The 21,894-nt window shown below is 39.7% G+C and overlaps 1 protein-coding gene across 1 annotated transcript in view; it reads left to right on the top strand.

Moving 5' to 3' along the window:
* The window catches only part of amot (angiomotin), a gene marked incomplete at its 3' end in the record, with an annotated part of 36,847 nt that extends 21,754 nt beyond the window's left edge, over positions 1-15,093 (top strand). Inside the window, exons 6-13 of the mRNA XM_083986408.1 lie at positions 596-688; positions 1,661-1,806; positions 8,762-8,911; positions 9,905-10,101; positions 11,108-11,236; positions 12,328-12,572; positions 13,727-13,999; positions 14,957-15,093. Coding sequence (XP_083842534.1) covers positions 596-688; positions 1,661-1,806; positions 8,762-8,911; positions 9,905-10,101; positions 11,108-11,236; positions 12,328-12,572; positions 13,727-13,999; positions 14,957-15,093 — 1,370 coding nt within the window. The remainder of the gene's footprint in view (positions 1-595; positions 689-1,660; positions 1,807-8,761; positions 8,912-9,904; positions 10,102-11,107; positions 11,237-12,327; positions 12,573-13,726; positions 14,000-14,956) is intronic.
* Positions 15,094-21,894: the final 6,801 nt, after the last annotated feature.

The following is a 21,894-nucleotide window of genomic DNA, read 5'->3' as shown; positions in this document are numbered from 1 at the left end:
ATATACTATGTCAACTAGTGATATCAAGATCAAGATTAAGATTAAGAGAATTTATTTGTCACATACAATGATACAAGATCATTGCAGTGAAATGATATGTGCAATACTCCAGTGATTGAGAAAAACAAGAAACATGACAAAACAGCAACATTAATCTGACTAAAGGAAACTCATATCAGCACAAGAACTGTTAAAGGAATATTTAGACAATTGTTTTTGTCATGTTATACAGTAATAATTGACAGACACTGCATGTCCTCGCACAGAGCGAGACTGAACATAGGAGCTACCGTATTTCCTCCAATAATAGCCGAATCTCATATAATGCTAATGCTAATGCTAACTCCCCCCCACCACCCCCTGAATGTGTATTATTATTATGATGTGTCATGTGTCAAATCAGTTGTTATAGCAATTTAAACAAGAAGGGGTCTTTACAGTATCATGATCAGGCAGGTGAACACTTCTGAGATGTTTTCCCAGCGTGCCCTGTGTATGTTCAGACCTTGGTGATGTCATCACCACTACCAGCCTGTTAATGTTTTTTTTGTGTGTGTGTGTCTGTTCTGAGCACTCGTGTTGTGTGTTTTCACAGAGCGCATGGAGACGGCCAATAAGCAGCTCGCTGCTAAAGAGTGCGAAGGCTCAGAGGACAACCGCAAAACCATCTCCCAGCTGCTCACACAGAGTGAGTACCACACACACACACACACACACACACACACACACACACACACACACACACACACACACACACACACACACACACACACACACACACACACACACACACACGGAAACAGAGTGGGTACTTTCAGCAGCACATTCCTGGAGTCAGTCAAGAACAACGACAGTGCCTGGAGCTTTAAACATCTGAGCTGTAAACACTGGATGTGTTTGATAGGAGCGTTGGTTTATTTATCTGACCTGACGGTTTTAGATTTTCATTCACAAGGTGTCGTCCATATTTATAATCGCAGTCGAGGAGGAAGTTGTGACAGTGGTAAGAACGACTGTGCGACGGGGTTACATAAACACTGACTGTGTCTGTGAAGGAGCAAAACTGCCATATTTAGAAATTAATAAATGAAAACACACGTTAATAAATAAATGCTGAAGTAAAAGCCTATTTATGTTAGTAAGTAACCATTTATTTTTTTATTCATTACACCTAATTAGAAAATACATTAATTCAAAATGCACAAAAAATATGCTTTTTACTTCAGCATTTATTTATTTATTCATTATTTATGGCAGTTTTAGTCCCCGTAGTGTCTAGTGAAGTCAGAAGAAAGACAAACTTAACCTTTTAACGCCAAGTGTGTCATATTTAATACAAGTTTTGAGATCATACATTTTTATTCTAGAAAATCTTATGTATAAAACATAAAATTTAAACACAAAGTGTGAGCAATACATTTTAAAAATGCGGGATGTATCAAGTATGATACCAATGAAAATAAGTTGTTATTTTCTTTTTTTTGTCAGAAGGTCCTATAAAGTTTCAAAGAATTAGAAATCTGTCCATTATTTGATAATTCAGGGTTTAAGGGGTTTCAAAACAGTGTCTATGTTGGAGTTAATCATTAATTCTTTGATTGACTGAGGAAGTCAAACTCTTTGTGACCAATTTTGTGTTTGTTTGCGCGTGTGTGTTCAGACAAAGAGACGCTGCGTGAGAAGGAGAAGCTGGAGATGGAGCTGGCGGCGCTGCGCTCCACCACCGAAGACCAGAGGAGGCACATCGAGATTAGAGACCAGGCTCTTAACAACGCTCAGGCCAAAGTGGTGAAGCTGGAGGAGGAGGTAAGAGCAGCCGGGTGTAATCCTGAGTTCATTCATAGAGCTGCTGTCAGACTTTATCAGGAGTAGGGATGTCACGATTACTTACTTTCACAATTAATCGCCACAAACGCCACAATTTTATACTGTTTGTGTGATTGAATGTCTTTTTTTACATAATGTGAAGCACTCTGTGTACACGTACTATGATGGGTGCTATATAAAAAAAGTTTTACTTACTTAGTTACAATTAATTTATCGCAAAGGTTCCTAAATGCCGTCACTTTCCAAAAAAGATTATGTCAGAACCATGTCGGCAGATCAAATCAGCGCAACTCACACGGAATGAAAACAAAGTCGGAAACATCTTGACAAATGTGCGCCAAAGTAAAGGTAAATGCACAGATGCTGGTCCATTTAGCTAATGTAACATTGAATCGGTAGGAATTTAAAAGTTTGCATGTCATTTGTAATTAAAAAAAATAATAATAAAATAAATAAAATAATAATATTTGGTAAAGATGACAATTAATTCCTCTGGGGAATATAATTGGTCATTTTTATTAATAGATACTTAAAATATTTTGTGTAAATAATTAGCTTTGTCATTATTTAGACTATATTTGATTCTACACATACATAGTGTTGGGAAATTAATTAATAATGCATAATAATCGTGATAATCGTAGTACCGTGATTATTTCTCTGACAATAATCGATGAAGAAGTGTAGAAAACATAACTGCACGTTGATCATCATCATCATCATGTGGTGGGTGATATGATGTCAGTCTGTGATGTAAAATAACATTTATGCAATGAAAGGGAAAGTACAAAAGAGACAAAGAGGGAAAAAGTAGGTCAGTGTCAGTTGTCATGAGGTTTGCTGTGATTTTTTGGAGGGTGGGTGGAGCTAAAGGGCTGTAGATGAGACGACATGATGGAGGGGTGACAGCGTCTTGAACCTCAATACCTGGAAGAAATCAGTCATTTGAAACATCGCCAAACTTCATTCAATCAGAAATTATATCTTCTCTGTCTTTTTTTTTCTTTTTCTTTTTTTGTATCGTCAGCAGAGTTTATGTGAGTAGAGAGAAAAGAGGAATGACCAGACTCATGATTGTTGCTCATGGGTAAAAAACGTAAACTGTTGCCAAGATGTAGTGAGATGATTCAGACTTCTTGTTTTTTGTGTGTGTTTTTTTCATTTGGAGGGAAACTTGAAAAACACGTCACATAATGGAAAAAATGTACAAGAACGAACAGGTTTTCTTACAGTAGATGAAAGTACGAGGTGCTTTTCAGCTCAGAGCAAAGTTAAAGGGATAGTTCACCCAAAATTCAAATTTCTCTGTGCAGCACTGCATGTCCATATGACGGTTGCGAACAGAGCTCACTTTTCTTCGTCCAAAAAGACACACCAAAAAACATCCAAATACCTCCATAGTGCTCGTCTGTAATGTCCCTCTTGTATTGAAGCCCCGACATGAGAAATTGTTCCGAAAAAAATTAAGTAAGTCTATGTTTTAAGCTTGTTTGTAGCGGAAGCTCCCAGCACTGCTCTTCCTGGTCCGTCCAAATCTTGCGTGATTTGCATTGACACCCAACACTGGGAGCTACAAACAAGCTTAAAATATAGACTTATTTAATTTTTTTCGGAACAATTTCTCATGTCGGGGCTTCAATACAAGAGGGACATTACAGACGAGCAGCATGGAGGTATTTGGATGTTTTTTGGTGTGTCTTTTTGTTGCGAAGACAGTTTGTATCCATTTGCAACCGTTATATGGACATGCACTGCTACGCCGAGACCCCCTGTGACTCAGAGAAGCCACGGAGGACTCTGGAACTTCTCACAGCCCTTAGTCCACATGAGGGGGAGTAGATAATGAGTAGAAATTTGAATTTTGGGTGAACTATCTATCCCTTTAACATCGACTTTATGTTTTTGCTTCTGTGAATTCGCACCATTTTGTTTCAGATTTTGTTATTTTGAAGGAGTGAGGAGCGCTCTCTGCTCCGTGTGAAGAAAAGCTGAAAATCAGGTCACTTTATTGTTTGTTTGGATTCTTGGCGAGTAGCTTGTGTATCCTGGTTACCAATGTTTTTACTTTAGTGGAAAACTTTTCTCCGTCTCTGCTGCTGCTGCTGCCTCAGCGCTGGCCTGGTGTTGGCCCGCTATCTGACACCAGTGTGTCCTCGCTGATCTGTTAGAGAGAGACACAGTGAATGTGCTTTCTGCTGCTGCTGCTGCTGCTGCTGCTGCTGCTGCTGCTGCTGCTGCTGCCATGTCCACACTGCTGTCGTCTGTGAATGGGGGGGTGGGGAAGGGGGGAGGGGGGTTTGCCTGCAGTAGAGCAGTTTAAACAGTTTAACGGTTTAACAGCTCTCAGTCTGATCAGTCAGTGTTTTCTGTTGCTGCACATGACCAGTTCCTTGTTACTTCCTTTTATAGTTTCATGTCTGTGTGATTCAGCAAAAGCACAAAATGTGACTTAGCTGCTGCTACAAATACACACACTCATTCATGCACTATGGATCATTTTACTCAGTTGTATAAAACAAGACTAGAGTAAAATGCACTGATAAGGTGATAAGTCAGATCATTTGGCTCAATACTTTTATATTTGAACACTGCAAAAACTCAAAATCTTTCCAAGAATATTTGTCTTATTTCTTGTCAAAATGTCTAATTTCTAGTCAAAACTAAACTCTTTTCTCTTAAAATAAGAATCATCACCTAAAAATGAACTTGTTTTTAGATCATTTTCACTTGTTTCAAACAAACTTTCACTTGAAATAAGTAGAAAAATGCCAGTGAAAGCAAGATTTTTGTGCTTGTAATAAGAAAGAAAAACGTGCTCCACTATCAGATTTTTCTACTTATTTCAAGTGAAAATATGTTTGAAAGAAGTAAAAAAGTGTGTAAAAACAAACTACTTTTTAATGTGATGAGTCTTATTTTAAATATAATGAGATTTGTTTTTACTAGAAATTACATTTTTGACTACAAATAAGACAAATATTCTTGGTAAGATTTTGAGTTTTTGCAGTGAAACAAGACTAGAGTAAAATGCGTGGATAAGGTCAGTCAGACCACTGAAGCAAGTGAAACTGTTAAATCCTAAAACTCTAAAAATTAAGCACTGTACCGAAATGAGTCTTTTTGCATGTTTTTATCAATACATTTCGAACACTTTTAATATATTTGAAACAAAACTCCAATTTCACTTTACAGGGACTTTAAGTTAAGTTAGGCTTAGGTTAGGGTAAGTTAAGTGAAGTCAGATCATTTGGCTCAATTTTGATTTTCAAACCAAGACTAAAGTAAAATGCACCAATAAGGTAAATGAGTTTAAGTTAGGTTAGGTTAAATTAGGCTAAGTTAGGTTAGGTTAAAGCAGAAGTAAGCGATCCGGTGGTTTTGGCTAACTTCTTGTCAGCCGATGGAGTTAGCAGTCCCCGCCCTCGTCCCTACGTCACCACATTCACGCGCATCTCTTGGCTGCACACACAGAGAGGATGTTTCAGGAAGTCGTGTGTTTAGAAAGTTTGAACATTTGCACAAGATGGTTTTCGTCTTTCGCAAATGATCGCCATGGTTACAGTGGACACATCATAAGTTGTGATTTGAGCTCCTGGAGCTTTTTCTTTTTCTCTCTGGCATCTGTGTGTTTCATTCCCCAGTCCTCCACCTCGCTGTCCTGCTTCTTGTCCTCCTCCTCTCGTCTTTCTCTCTCTCTCTCTCTCTGGCTTTCTGTCTACTTCTGTTTTGAATCATTTCTCCTGTCGACCCCACTCTCCCTCCTCCGTCCTTGTGTTACCGCTGCTCTCTGTATTTTTTCTCTCTCTCTTTCTGCTTCCCATTCTTCCCTCTGTCACCTTCTCCTCCTCCTCCTCATCCCTTCCTTACTTCTGTTTCCTCCTCTGTCCCTCAAACCTTTTAATGCCTCTGTGCCAGTGACAGCTGCACTGCAAAAATCTCAAAATCTTTCCAAGAATATTTGTCTTATTTCTGGTCAAAATGTCTCATTTCTAGTCAAAACTCATCTCTTTCCACTTAAAATAAGACTCGTCACCTGAAAATTAAACTTGTTTTTAGATCATTTTCACTTGTTTCAAACTAATTTTCACTTGAAATAAGTAGATACAATCTGCCATTGAAAGCACGTTTTTTTGTGCTTGTTATAAGGAAGAAAAACTTGCTCCAGGATCAGATTTTTCTACTTATTTCAAGTGAAAATATGCTTGAAAGAAGTAAAAAGTGTCTAAAAACAAGCTACTTTTAATATGATGAGTCTTATTTTAAGTATAATGAGATTTGTTTTGACTAGAAATGAGACATTTTGACTAGAAATAAGACAAATATTCTGGGTAAGATATTTGAGTTTTTGCAGTGTGTGGCTGGAGGCATTATGTTTTTGAGGTGGGGGGCAATAGTGGGGGAGGTGAGGGGCTGTAACTGAGGTCTCGTACAGGACAGGAAACGGTTTGGCACCGGTCCAGAAACTGGGCTCTCTGACACAAAACGCCTGCTTGTTGTCAGAACAAAAGGAGTCGCAAGCTTTTCTCCTCCTGCTCCGTCATTCTCCACAAAAAATGAAAGAGTCTTCAGATTCTTGGCCGCCTGGCTTCTCTCAGCTCCTCTGCTCTCCTCTCGCTCTGTCCTCATCCCCTCCTCTCTTTCCCTTCTGAAGGAATTCACTTTAATCTTAATCAGTCCATCGAGCAGCAGCAGCAGCAGCAGCAGCAGCAGCAGCAGCAGCAGCAGCGGTCTCTCTCCTGCTCAGCGGAGACATAAACCCTGGATATGCTCTAAAGAAGTGTGTCATCTGTAATCTGTCCAGCAGATGTGTATTAGTTTGGACACACAGTAGGTAAACTTTAGTTTAGTTTTGGGATCGTTTTCGTTAACAGTCTGTAATGAGGCCGAGTATTTTTTTATGGTTGAATATTTCTGTTCAATTTCATTTAATTTCATTTATTAGTTTATTTCATAGGGACAGTGCACCACTAATCAACAGAGTTAAAAGAAACACTGTAAGTGGGCCAGAGTTAGCCAACAAGGCTAGTTTTCGTCAGTTGTCCCTGGCCAGATGTTAAAGGCAACCTAAAAGCCAAAAAAAAGGGGGCAACAATTAAGTACTTTCAAAACAATCAATAAGAGATGTGACAGTGTTTATGCTCAAATAACCAAAAAAGAGGTGCAGTGATTGGCTAAATGGCATCACATGACCACTGCAGTAAAAGCTGTGCCGGGTAAAAAAGGAAATTCTTTGTCATTTAAGCAATATCACACGAGAGGGAGTGCTGTTGTACTGTATATCAGCACGGCTGTGATTCGGTCGTAGGCACGAGGCCGCAGGCCGAGTGCCGCAGATAATCACACCGTGCTGATATACAGTACAACAGCACTCCCTCTCGTGTGATATTGCTTTTATACAACAGTGCTACGAGCGCATTTTAGAACAGTAATAAACTACAAGAGATTATGATTTGTTTGTTTATTTAATCATTTATTTGGCTCCGCCAACAGAAATAGTTCTGCAACTGGAAGGGAGACAAGGCTGTTGCCAGGCAACACATAAACATTTCATACTAGCTTGCTACTAGCTACAAGCTTCTCCACCGAGCTGCTTCCAGTGCTGGTTCTGGTTCTGAGCCCGTGTCTGATCAGCACCGCAGCAACAGGACCAGCGTGAAGACACAGAGACGTTATCGACACCATATTACATTTGTTTATCATCTATGTAATCAATATAAACACAGTTGAAGCTAAGTAGCTGAGCTACGTGGCTAACAACAGCTAACGCTAATATCAAAACACATCACCGTCAAAACGTAGTTGCCCCCGCGGTGATTTTTTCCCCAGCCGGGTTTAGTAGAGATTTATCGCCAATTAGACGGACCAGGTCAGGTCCAGGTTTTAATGTTCAGGTCCGTTTATAACTGTAGCAGCAGCAGCAACAGCAGCAGCAGAGAGATGGGGCAGCTCCTGTATGGGGAGCCTGGCTCTGACTTAGCTCCTGTCCAGCTGAACAGCGGAGTGATTATGTCTGTGAAAAGTCCCAGTGCTGTTATACTGTATATCAGCACTATGGAATGTCTCGTTGTCCAATCAAATTGCTCGGTTGGGACCGGTCGGAAGTAACTGTTGTATAAACTTTAATAATTCTATGTAATATCTCGGTTATTAGGTTCAGATTGGTTTTAGGGTCTGAATCATAGACTGTAAAAGGAATGGACGTAGCCTCCGTGACGTCACCCAATGGTTTTGGGGAGTCGTTTTTGTGACTCAAATATGGCGGCCTGGACAGCGCCATGTTGGATTGGCCGGCCGAGAACCCGCCCACTGGCCTCGAAGCAGCTGTCCACGGAGCTGCTCGGACCTGTCACTCAACGTTTCCGCGCCCTAATTGGCCAGAGTTATAACCTAATAACAGTAAAACGGTAGAGTTAAAAAAAAAATTTCACCCCCCTCAGAGCGTGTGCGGGGGTAGAAACTATCGATTGAGACCAAAAAACGTTCTGACACCAGGCTTTGATCATGTTTATTGAGGATGTAAAGTCGGCGATTTTAACATGGGGGTCTATGGAGAAATGCTGCTTTCTGACACCAGCCCCCAGAGGAAGCCCAGGGGATTGCAGTTTTTTGAATGCGGAAGTGAGCTTCACTTCTCAGACCGACAACTGCCCCCTTGGTCTGAATAAGACGGCATCTGTGTTTTCTGCCTTTTTCAGCTGCAGCCACTCAGTCCTCCATATCTTATAACACACACACACCACAGTGTTGCTGCGCAGTAAAAAAACATCTGTGGTAACAGTTAACCAGATCCTGTAACAGTGCTTTATGAAAACCTGGGTGTGTTTGATATTTGAAGTTTTTTTTTGTCCTGTTTTACCATGACGTAAATATTTCCCTCTTTCTGTTTCTGTGTGTGTGTGTGTGTGTGTGTGTGTGTGTGTGTGTGTGTGTGTAGCTGAAGAAGAAGCAGGTCTATGTGGAGAAGGTGGAGAGGATGCAGCAGGCTCTGGCTCAGCTCCAGGCCGCCTGTGAGAAGAGAGAACAACTCGAGCACCGACTCCGGACCCGACTGGAAAGAGAACTGGAGTCACTACGCATGCAGCAGGTAAAACACCAGGACGGTGTAAACTTGATTGGTATACAATCAGTAACTGTTCATCAGTCAGCTGGTGAACTTAGTGCAGCATTCAGCAGCAGAGGAGCTGGTGGAGACCAAACACAGAGTCAAAAGACAGTGAATATGTTTTTATATTTTCAATTATTAGAGGGATAGTTCAACATTTTTGGCAAATTGGCCCATTGCCATAATCCCTATAGTCATAGCAGTAGGTTCGTTACCTTTAATTGTCGGTGCAAGCTATTTTTAGAACGGCGAAGCAGAGCCGCCAGCTGCTCAGAGCTACGCTACGGAGGCTCATTATGGGATTTCTTGGTTTCCCTCATCAAACTCATCAAATACACAATCCAACAACTCCACAACGCTCTGGTGGACAAGTTGTGACCTGCACAGAGACTGTTTGATGAAAAACTGCCCCCGACGGAAACGCACATCAGCGGTTTTGCATGAATTTCCCTCTAGAACAACTCTGTGTGGTAACGTTGTGTTATTATCTCATAGCGTGGTGACTGTGCAGGTCACAACTTGTCCACCAGAGCGTTGTGGAGTTGTTGGATTGTGTATTTGATGAGTTTGATGAGGGAAACCAAGAAATCCCATGAGCTTCCGTAGCGTAGCTCTGAGCAGCTCACGGCTCTGCTCCACCGTTCTAAAAACAGCTTGCACCGACAATTAAAGGTAACGAACCTACTGCTAAGACTATAGCGATTATGGCAATGGGCCAATTTGCCAAAATGTTGAACTATCCCTTTGCTGGTGTGTTTTATTTTTTACAAAAAATCGTTCTTGAGTCCTGGTGCTTCAAAACCATATGATACACTCACCAGAGAAAAGGTGTAAAAATCTACAGATTCTCCCTCTGAGCACCTGCTACAGCATTAACTCCACATTTGATTCAACTTATTCCCTGTTAGATCCTTTCCTTTTCTTATTTTTAACCTCTACTGGTGTTTTCTTCTTCTTCCTCCTCTTCTCTCGTAGCGGAGCGGCGGTTCTCAGAACAGTGGCGCGGCCCCGTCCGAGTACAACGCCACGGTGCTGATGGAGCACCTGAGGGAGAAGGAGGAGCGTATTCTGGCTCTGGAGGCCGACATGACCAAGTGGGAGCAGAAATACCTGGAGGAGAGCGTGATGAGGCAGTTCGCCCTGGACGCTGCAGCCTCTGTTGCCACCCAGAGGTACATGACATGTGCATACGTGTTATAGGATATAGGATTAGGGAAGTCACGATTACTTGTTACTTTGTTTTCACAATTAATCGCGGTATTAAACGCCACAATTGATTAATCGTAAAGATTCCTAAATACCGTCACTTCCCAAAAAAGATTATGTGGGAACCGTATCGGCAGGTGTTGCGCCAAAATAAAGGTAAATGCACAGATACTGGTCCATTTAACTAATGTAACATTGAATTGGTAGGAAATTAAATGTTAGTGTCATTTGTATTTAAAAAAAAAACAAAACAAAACAAAAAACGATATGTAAACATTTGGTATAGATGACAATTTACATGACCTGAATATATCAAACGCTTCCCCGGGGGGTTAATAATTGGTCATATATTAATAGATACTTGAAATATTTTGTGTAAACAATGAGTAATGTCATTATTTTTTTACTATATTTGATTTTACACATTCATAGTGTTGTGAAATTAATTAATGCATAATAATCGTGATAATCGTGACACCCTTATTCACCATATTATCAGTATGAATCACCAATTAGCACACAGCTATCCTAGATTTTAGTTTTTTTAGAGGCAGATTTCATCACAAGCAGCTTCTGCATTTCAGTCGTTGTTGAAAAATGTGTTATTTATAATTATTACAGTTATTCAGCATCATTATTGGTTTGGATTTAGTGAATTAAACCACAGACTATGAGATCCACTTGGCCTTTCAGAGGGACAGTGGTTGTGACATGGGCAGGTTGTGGTTTATAAATGACCTGACAAGTCTGCTGAACTTTTTTCTCTTGTGGATGAATGGTAAATGGTAAATGGTCTGTATTTATATAGTGCTTTACTATACCTGTAACGATACCCAAAGCGCTTTACATCGCATTCACCCATTCACATGAAATACAAACATTTTTAAAATCTCTCTCTGGTTCCTGTGTTTGTTGTGAACTAGCTGCTGCAGTCTAACGCGAGGCTCTGTTTGCTGTTTCTCTGTTTGGCAGGGACACGTCTTCCACGATGATCTGCCACTCTCCCAGCAGCAGCTACGACACGTCGGTCGAGGCTCGAATCCAGAAGGAAGAAGAAGAGATTCTCATGGCCAATCGCCGCTGTCTGGACATGGAGAGCAGGTAAAGCTTCTCTCCACCGCTGGCAGCCTCAGATAGGCAAATAAGAAGAACAAGAGCAAGAATAATCCACTGTTATTAGCACTGACTTATTGATTATCTCGTTACCTCGTATCTATTTGTTTCCTCTTTTTTCCAGTTTCATATTTGTCCCTTTGCCTGTTGTTCTCATTCATGAGAAAATGTGAGGTGTGTCGTCTGTTGCAGCCTCTTTTTTTTTAATGAGCAAATCCACCTCAGTGATTATTACAGTAACATCACAGCACAAGATTCAGTCAATCATCACCCAAGTCGTTCTTCAAGTCACAGGCATTTATTTCCTATGCAACATGCTGGGGAAACTGCCATAAGAACTGGATAAAGTTAACTTCATGTCACACATAGAAGGTTACAAAGCACAATATAAACAACAATAATATATGTATAAAAATAAATAAATGTAACTCCTTGGCTTTGTTAACTAAACGGAGTTAAGGAAACTTAATTCTTCTCTTCTTCTATCATACCGGGCTCGATACCGACAAAACAAAACAACCTGACACCACTGATAGCGGAGAACATTGGGTCCGTTATGTAAACATATACAGTTCCTTTTTAAACATCTGTGTGTTTTTAATTACCTCCATATGAAATAACAAAAATATACTCCTTCATTTAAAACATTAAAGGGATAGTTCACTCAAAATTCAAATTGCACTCATTATCTCTTTGGATGTTTTTTGGTGTGTCTTTTTGTTAGGAAGACAGTTGGTATCCATTTGCAACCGTTATATGGACATGCACTGCTACGCCGAGACCCCCTGTAACTCAGAGAAGCCACGGAGGACTCTGAAACTTCTCCCAGCCCTTAGTCCACATGAGGGGGAGTAGATAATGAGTGAAATTTGAATTGTGGGTGAACTATCCCTTTAAACAGTATAACTGACTGAAGATGCTATGAGGAAATAATTTCTCCTGAACTCCCAGTGACAATACAGGAGATAAACAAACACATGAGGCACTTTAATGTGATCCGATGTAATCCGATGATGAAAACCGTTGAGAGAAATGAGCAACAGGCTGTGAACTGTGGCTCCTCTCTCTCTCTGCTGCAGGATAAAGAACCTGCACGCCCAGATCATAGAGAAAGACGCCATGATCAAGGTGCTGCACCAGCGGTCGAGGAAGGAGCCCATCAAGTCGGACCTGCCGTCCGCCATGAGACCCTCCAAGTCCCTGATGTCCATCTCCAACACCGGCGGCGGCGGCGGCTCGGGGCTGCTCTCCCACAGCCTGGGACTCAGCAGCTCCCCCATCACCGAGGAGCGCAACAAGGACACCAGCTGGAAGGGCAGCCTGGGTAAGAAGAAACACACAATAAAGTTCTTTGAATTGAATTCTTCCATCTAAGATCTATTCGCCAAACTCAAATCATTCCTGTCCATCAAAGACTTAGAAATATATTGTTCAACATTTTGTCAAATTGGCCCATTGCCATAACCCCTATAGTCATAGCAGTAGGTTCGTTACCTTTAATTGTCGGTGCAAGCTATTTTTAGAACGGCGGAGCAGAGCCGCAAGCTGCTCAGAGCTACGCTATGGAGGCTCATTATGGGATTTCTTGGTTTCCCTCATTAAAACTCATCAAATACACAATCCAACAACTCCACAACGCTCTGGTGGACAAGTTGTGACCTGCACATTCACCACGCTATGAGATAATAACACAACGTTACCACACAGTTGTTTTAGAGGGAAATTCATGCAAAACGGCTGATGCGCGTTGCCTTCAGGGACAGTTTTTCATCAAGCAGTCTCTGTATTTACCTCTAAAACAACTCTGTCTGGTAACGTTGTGTTATTATCTCATAGCGTGGTGAATGTGCAGGTCACAACTTGTCCACCAGAGCGTTGTGGAGTTGTTGGATTGTGTATTTGATGAGTTTGATGAAGGGAAACCAAGAAATCCCATGAGCCTCCGTAGCGTAGCTCTGAGCAGCTCACGGCTCTGCTCCGCCGTTCTAAAAATAGCTTGCACTGACAATTAAAGGTAACGAACCTACTGCTATATGACTGTAGGGATTATGGCAATGGGCCAATTTGCCAAAATGTTAAACTATCCCTTTAAGATACTTCATGGACTAGCACCTGAGTATATTGCTGAACTCTTCAAAACACGGCTAAACACCCATCTCTTATCTATAGCATTTGATTCGACATAGTATAACAACTCCATCATCCTCTGATTTTTATTTTATTTTATTTTACCCACTGTTTTTAAATGTTCTTTCTCTCTGTCTTTTTGTCTCTTTTTATATTTTTGTTCTTGTTTTGCACATAATTGTGAGGCACTTTAGGTTGACATTTGTTGTTTTTAAATGTGCTCTATAAATAACGCTGACTAATGGTGGAGAAGTGTTTTGATTGACGGGCGCTAGTAGCGACTGTCAGCATGTGGATGATGATGATTAATATTTCTTGTGTTGCTTTCTTCTTCTCACGCTGCTTCTCCAGGGGTTCTGCTGGGTCCAGAGTATCGCACAGAGTCTCTGAGGACCGAGTCGATCTCCTCGTCCCCGTCCCCGGTGCTGCCCTCCACCCCCATGACGGCCGGCCACTCGAAGACGGGCAGCAGGGACAGCTGCACGCAGACGGAGAAGGGCCAGAGTCAGAGTCAGAGTCAGAGTCAGGAGAGCAGCAAGCCCAGCACGCCGGCGCTGCAGAGCATGACGCTGCCCGCACGCCTGTCCAGCCCCAGCCCCGTCTACATCCCAGACCGCATCGCAGGTCGGTCACACACATCAACACACACACAAGTGTAGCACTTAAGATACAAAACAGATTATATTTTTTGGTATAAGAGAATACCAAAATTGACCTGTAGGTGGACTAGTAGGAAAAGGAGGTTCGACTCAGGAGCTGCGGAGAATTAACGACGCACACGACTGAATTGCAAAGAGAGTAAAGTGTATTGACAAAAAAAAATATATATATATATATATATACAGAAACTTTAAAGTGAGGTAATATTTAGTACCAAAATAATTAACCAAAATAAAGGCCTTTGAAAGGAAAATATTTACAAAGGTTCAATATGATAAATCATAGTATACTATCAAAAATGGTTATTGTTCTCCAAGCAGCTTGAACTGTAGCTGAGGTTAATCAACTCTATCAACACACACTCATTCAGGTAAACACAAACATTTCCCAATACCATAGGCAGTTAGATACTCAGTGATTAATAAAGACCTTAGAACCAGTTAGGCATGTTGTAGTTACTTTCCCCCAAAGTAACTGCATTAGTAACCGAATTACTACATTATGAAAGTAGTTTTATTTTTTTTATACATATCCACTTTTTTCCGAACGTCAAAAACGTAAGCCGGTTTTGCTCTTCTGGTGGAATTTTATGTTTATGTTACCATGGTTTTGGTAGTCGCGGTAAATGCATGGATTTTTTTTTTTTTTTTTTCAATGAAAATCTGTAAAACGCATGGATCATCACAGCAGCTTTTAACAATGGATATCACACAAATTGACATCCGTGTTAAAAGCCAGCGTTAATTAGATCCATGCGTATGCGTTTACCGCAACTATAACGACTGAAAACCATCGAAACGTAAATGTACAAATGTTATTTTTGACAGGCGCACAAACATATTTTCCTCATTCGACAGCAGTGGCTCTTTTTTCTCTCAGTAGATGACTTAACTCTCTCTCTGTCTCTCTCTGTCTCTGTAGATGTGTCCATGTTTCACAGCAGCACCCTGGAGAGGAGGCTCCCGGTCCAGTCCCACCCTCAGCCGCCGCCGCTCCCCGCTCCGACACCATCCAGCCAGCAGGAAGTCGACAACGACATGGTGGAGATCCTCATCTGACCCCAACAACCACCTCTGGAGAAGAAGAGTTTGCCATTAATAAGAAAAAAAATGGGGAAAAACTGTCCAGCTCCATCGCAAGGAACAGGAACGCTGCTGCAGCGCTGTCGGACGTGTCTATCATCATCCTCGGCTCATCATCATCGTACATTTCCAGCCTGAACACACACACATTTCTCACATTCCTTCACTGTGGAAAACCCAGAAATCAAAAAAGTGTGACGCTTTCCTCCTCCTGTCACATCTTCAGCTCTTGTTGTCGCTTCCTCTGAACACGTGTCGATGTGGAGGAGCAGAAGTTCAGTTCAGAGCTTCATATTTTATTTTATTTTATAACCCCGGTGCCTTTTTCTTCCCTCACAACAGTGATGGTGATGGATTCAACTTTGGTGACTTGTTGTGTTTGGAAGAAGTTGAGGTTGAGCATCTTGAGTATTTCCAGTCACGGTGTGGTGTACTACATTTTGTAAAAGTCGGCACAATTCACACTAACAAGACGGAGAGAGTATATACATATACTGTATATATACATTTAAAAAAAAGAAAGAAGAGTATAGACTCAGCTGAAAGCCAAAATTAATCACAGAGAGCAAACTCAGCCACACACACAAGTGTATTTCTAGTTTTTACATTGAAGGTGAAGGACTTTTTTTTTTTTTTGCTGTGGTTAGAGGGGGAGGGGGAGGGGGGATACGAAGGCTTTTGTTTAAATGCACTAGTTTTTGACCTGAGGGTTTTAAGTGTCATCGTCGTCGTCGCTGTGCGTGCAGGCTGAATAGTGATCGTGTTACTTAAAACTAAAAACTGCGGCGTTTCAGCAGATTTCCGGGAGGTGTAGCATGTAGCATGTAGCATTTCTCCCTTTTTCCCAACATGAGAGCGAATGAATGAAGACTTAATGAGACGACGAGTGGCCGTGCAACAAGGATTTATTAGCCATAAGAGGACGCAGCTCGTTACAGTCGGGACACGTGATGATGATAGAGGTCTGTAAAAAAAAAAAATCTCCTGTGCAGTGTTGGAGGCTGGTTAGCTCCATTGGACCAAAATGTCTTGGCTACCTTTTTATTGTTGCATTTATTGCACTAATTATTATTTTTAAGTGTTTTTTTTTCTTTTTTTTCTTATATTACTTTAAGACTTCTGATATTAGGGAATGTATTTATGTGTAATGTTTTTATACTGTAGTTAGACACAGCACTTGGGTAATCAGAAATGATGTAAACTATAAAACATTATGATACTATATATATACTATATAGTATTTATATTGTGTATGTACTGTAATGGCACCGCAGAGGATCTGAGAGCTGAGACTTTGCAGCTGTGTTACACTTCCAGAGCTGCAAAAACTCAAAATCTTACCAAGAATATTTGTCTTATTTCTAGTCAAAATGTCATTTCTAGTCAAAACAAATCTCATTCTACTTAAAATAAGACTCATCACATGAAAAATAACTTGTTTTTAGACACTTTTTACTCCTTTCAAGCATATTTTCACTTAAAAAGTAGAAATATCTGATAGTGGAGCAAGTTTTTCTTTCTTATTACAAGCACAAAAAACTTCCTTTCACTGGCAGATTTTTCTACTTATTTCAAGTGAAAATTTGTTTGAAACAAGTGAAAATGATCTAAAAACAAGTTCATTTTTAGGTGATGAGTCTTATTTTAAGTGAAAAGAGATTAGTTTTGACTAGAAATGAGACATTTGGACAAGAAATAAGACAAATATTCTTGGAAAGATTTTGAGTTTTTGCAGTGTTGTCAGTGAGTTGTGTTGCTGTTGTTTGAAGAGGTTTGTCGTGCCAGAGCCCACAGTCTGCACCCCCCCCCCCCAACCCCCCAAGACTTAGTACACTTGCACAGATTGGCTAGATCCAAATGGGCCGCTGCCTTTAGTGCGTCCACGTCAATGAAGGGAAGTCTTTTGTGTTTTGGAAGCACAGCGGCCGCTGCACTGCAAAAACTCAAAATCTTTCCAAGAATATTTGTCTTATTTCTTGTCAAAATGTCTCATTTCTAGTCAAAACTAATCTCTTTTCACTTAAAATAAGACTCATCACCTAAAAATTAACTTGTTTTTAGATCATTTTCACTTGTTTCAAACTAATTTTCACTTGAAATAAGTAGAAAAATCTGCCAGTGAAAACACGTTTTTTGTGCTTGTTATAAGAAAGAAAAACTTGCTCCACTATCAGATTTTTCCAAGTGAAAAAATGCTGAAAGCAGTAAAAAGTGTAAAATAAAATATTCTAAGATTTAGAGTTTTTGCAGTGTGGCGCTGTGGAGGGTGACGGTGTTTTCAGCCCCCACTGGTTGGGGGTCACACACTCAAGTAGCACAATCATTCATTCATTCATTCATTCATTCATTCAGTATTTCACTTCCTCATTGTTGGAACAACATCAACATGGCTTCATTTTTTTTTTTTTTTCTTTTTTTTAGCACGTCGTGCCACAAAATTAAAATATCTACACTTTATTGCGAGTATTTAAATCTCAAGTCACAAGTTGTATTAAATAAATACCTCCCACTGTGACTTGGACCTGTTGGGGAAAAAAAAAACATTCAAACAAACCAGGAAAAGTATTTCCAGACCCGGCGCTGGACACAATCTGCTCTTCTATTGGCTTATTGAATAGAATTGAATCAATCACCAGGCGAGGAAGGGCATGTTTGCATTTACTTTATACTACTATGCAAAGTGGAGTGCTGACCAAAGGTGTCGAAATAGGGTTGGTGTTGAGGTGAATAACCAATCAGATCTCCAGATATTAGCATTAAATGAACTGTATTGATCAGAGGACCGTTTGTAATCGACCTACACTGCAAAAACTCGAAATCTTACCAAGAATATTTGTCTTATTTCTAGTCAAAACGTCATTTCTAGTCAAAACATATCTCATTATAATTAAAATAAGACTCATCACATTAAAACGTAGCTTGTTTTTAGACACTTTTTACTTCTTTCAAGCATATTTTCACTTGAAATAAGTAGAAAAATCTGATCGTGGATCAAGTTTTTCTTTCTTACTACAAGCACAAAAAAACTTCCTTTCACTGGCAGATTTTTCTACTTACTTCAAGTGAAAATTAGTTTGAAACAAATGAAAATGATCTAAAAACATCTTGTTCTTATCTTATTTTAAGTGAAAAGAGTTTAGTTTTGACTAGAAATGAGACATTTTGACAAGAAATAAGACAAATATTCTTGGAAAGATTTCGAGTTTTTGCAGTGTACAAGCTCCACGTGAAAGTCAAGCCACAAAGTTAACAGTCGCTGAGCCTTTATTATACAAATCAAATATTTTGTTTTTTGTTTTGTTTTGTTTTTCTTAACGTATATGTGGTTGAGTTTTTACATTTCCATTAAGTTAATAGTTATTGTAGATTTAAGACGCCCACTTTAAAAAAAAAAATTTTTAAAAAGCCAAATATAATGGACCAAAGAAGCTCGGAGTGATCAGAGTGGGTGGTGACTATAGGACCGTTTCATCAGACTAACGTCGTTAGGAGAGCACTGATAAATGTTGTAACTGAATTACACCGTTTGAGCAAGGAAATAAGGACTTAGACCACTACTTCACCTCATCAGCCAAAATAATTCTGTGTTCATTTTTTTTTCTCCACTTACACAAACCTACAATCCTCCTCCTCCTCTTTGTGTGTTTGCTTCGCGGCACACGAACACGCAGCTCTCAGTGTTTTTGACTGAAGCGTGTGTTTGTTTGTAGCCGCTCACACAGACACTTCACCGCTTTTTCTTTTTTTCTTTCTCCTTCTCCTTCCTCCATCACCAGCACATCACTAAGTGTCCTTTACAGAGGTACTGTAACATTGTTGTTGTTGTTGGACTCAGCTGAATCTTGAAGACAATGGACCATGTGGAGCCTCAGGTGGGATCAGTGCAGGTCAGACTGCAACCTTCATGAAGTCGTCCATAAAGATGCTGTTTTTGCTCTTTTTCTTTTTTCTTTTTTCAAGTGGCCACAAGGAAACGACTGTAAGCGCTTAAACCCTCCTTTTTACCATCTCTCACACTTTCCCAACTCTCCACGGTCAAATGAAAGGTCACTGGGGCCTGATTTCTCTGGCAAGGAGGTGTATCTTTGGGTAAACTCTGGATGTCCCGAATTTCAGAATGAAAGTCAATTTTTTTGGACCCGTAATGCATTTTAACCACATCCATGACCCTTTGCAATGTCCAATTTTAACTAACAGATATCACTATGAAACTTCCCAAGTTTATCACTCACATTAAGACAAATATTTTTTGTATTACAAGTTTTGTCAAATTTTATGTTTAAATATGTAAATGAGGCAATATCTGATTAAATATGGGCTAATTTCCAGAACCGAAATCTAAACAATGGATAAAGCCCCTTTAAAAATTCTTGTTTCATTTTGTTGACATATTATAGTCAGAAGTTTTCACCAAGGGGATTTTGGATATCTCTCTTTTTATCACTAAAATACTGTCACCAGCCATAAACCCCATAGAGCCCCATAGAAATATTGCGTTTTTGCAGCTAAAACAACTGGCCAGGAAGGGGTTGAAAATTTTGAAACCCATGTCAAAAATGATTGTCATGTTTAGTCAAGACCCAGCCCTATATGTATCACAAATATTTTGGGAGAAACTGATGTGTAAATTTTGTCCAGGGGTCATGGAAGTGGTACAAATTGAATAGTTGTAGTGAATCGACTGATCGATGTTTCAAGCAGGAGCCAATCAGACCAGAACACTTTAAAAATACAAATATCTTTTCATCGCTGGTTTTAGAAGATGATGAAATGCCAAATATTGAAAAGGATTGTATTGTTGGGATGAGTTGAGTTCAACAAAAACAAAAAAAACTTGAAGGAATGGCACAGAAGGAGCTGAAAATATATAAAATTAACATATTTACATTTGAGATTTGTTGGTTCCTGTGGACTTTTATGCCGTTAATACGTAAACAAATCAGTTAACATCGACTTTCAACAATATTTGCCAATAAATATTCAGTTTATTCGCTAGCACTCCTCCATATTGTGTTTGTTACTAAATGTTTTCTGTGCCTATGTTGATTTCAAGTCTTTGAGGTTTTTTTTGGTTTTTTTTAAGCATCTAAAAAGTTTGGACAGAAACTGTTTTTTTTCAGTCAGCTGACCCACCTGAGCGCTCGCCACCGCCACCACCACCACAGGCCTCGGTTCTGCACCAAAGCATCCCCACGGCTCACAGGAGGAAACCGTTTCTCTGGAGGATTATTATTATGAAACGTCGCTCCTACGACCTATGCAGTCAGTCGCCTCCTTTAAAAAGGAAAAAAAAAAAAAACTCTAATCACGTCACAAGTGCCTCGACAACCTGCCACGGTTCAGATGAGACTGTTACTGTTGTGGACATGTAGAAGGTCGGAGGAGCATAATTTGTCCCATCATGCTTCACTTCGCCTCAAAAACCTGAAGTTGGAGCACTTGTTAATGTTTACGTCCTGTGAACAAATGTCTGTGTTGTAGTTCCTCTTGTTTAAAGGCTACGTGTGTTTTCCCCGTCTTGTTTAAATACATGCTGCTTAATTTTGTCATTGCTGTACAATCACAGTTCACATAAAAAGCAATTTTCTGATTAATCATCCTTTTTTTTTTTTTTTTTACAACATTCATCTCATAGTTTCTTGTCATATGGTATGAAGTCATTTAGTTTTTCTTTCTGTTTACCTTTTCTGACAAATTCCAAAATAACCAATTGTTTGTTATATAATATAAATGAGTTAAGTTAGTATTAACTTAATTCTTTTTGTTAAATAAATTAATGCAGAGACTGGTTGTTGCTGGTGTCGAGTTGCATTTACATGAGCTCACTTAGCGCTCGGTCGGTGCACATTAGTCACATTAGTTTTTGTCTTACCAGATTTTAAGAAATTCCCTCAGGTGTTGTGGAGATGTTGTGTTTATAAGGTCAAACCAAAGATATTCAATATACGGAAAGATTCTCCATGAGAGGCTGCTCCAATGATAGAAATGGTTACACTTCCTGTCTCTCTAGTTCTGTGAACGTGTGTGTGGATTTATACAATTTGTAGGTAGATGAAAGTGAGATATTTATATTTTCTTATGATAACATTAAATATTTACACTACTAACAGTCATATTTTAGCATGACAAAAATAATTTAAATCATTTTCACGGGAGTTTGCGACCGTTTGTTTGACGTTGCATAGTGTGTGTGTCGTAGAGACAAGGACAGGTCTTGAACAAAGTGGATTTTCTCCTGATGTGTCCGTCTGAAAATCGCCATTTTGGTGTCAAACTGTTCAGAAGAGATGTGGCTTGTGAAAAATGAGTCCAAAATTTACTTCAGTGACTGTGGGGAGAAAGACTCGACCATAATCTGTGTTCACGACGTTAAATAATTGTCCCATTGGAGTCAATACACTCTATGCTGCCTCGGGTGACATGCATAAGGTCTTGGTTTATAAACCGTCTTTGGTCAAACTACAGTGAAATCTAACAAAAAAAACACCACCAAGTTCAATGTAAATATAAAATCTACTTTTATTAAATAAACATTCAGCAGTAATGGCAGAGCTTTGAGGGAAAAAAATGAAATAAATAGACAAACTGGTAGTGATGATGACGACATGATAAGTAAATGTTTCAACAACAATGTTTTTTTGTCTGGATCAAAACCTTCACACAAAAACTTCAAATGTTCACTGCAGACAAGAAAACGCACAACTCTCTCAAATATTTTTTTGTGTTACTCACTAGAATTCATGTATTTTTTTTTTATGTCACTTAAATCCCTCAGTG

The sequence above is a fragment of the Trachurus trachurus genome (assembly GCF_905171665.1).
Source record: "Trachurus trachurus genome assembly, chromosome: 14".
NCBI lineage: Eukaryota > Metazoa > Chordata > Actinopteri > Carangiformes > Carangidae > Trachurus > Trachurus trachurus.
Note: the sequence above shows the minus strand (reverse complement) of the source record. Positions and strands in the feature narration are given on the sequence as shown.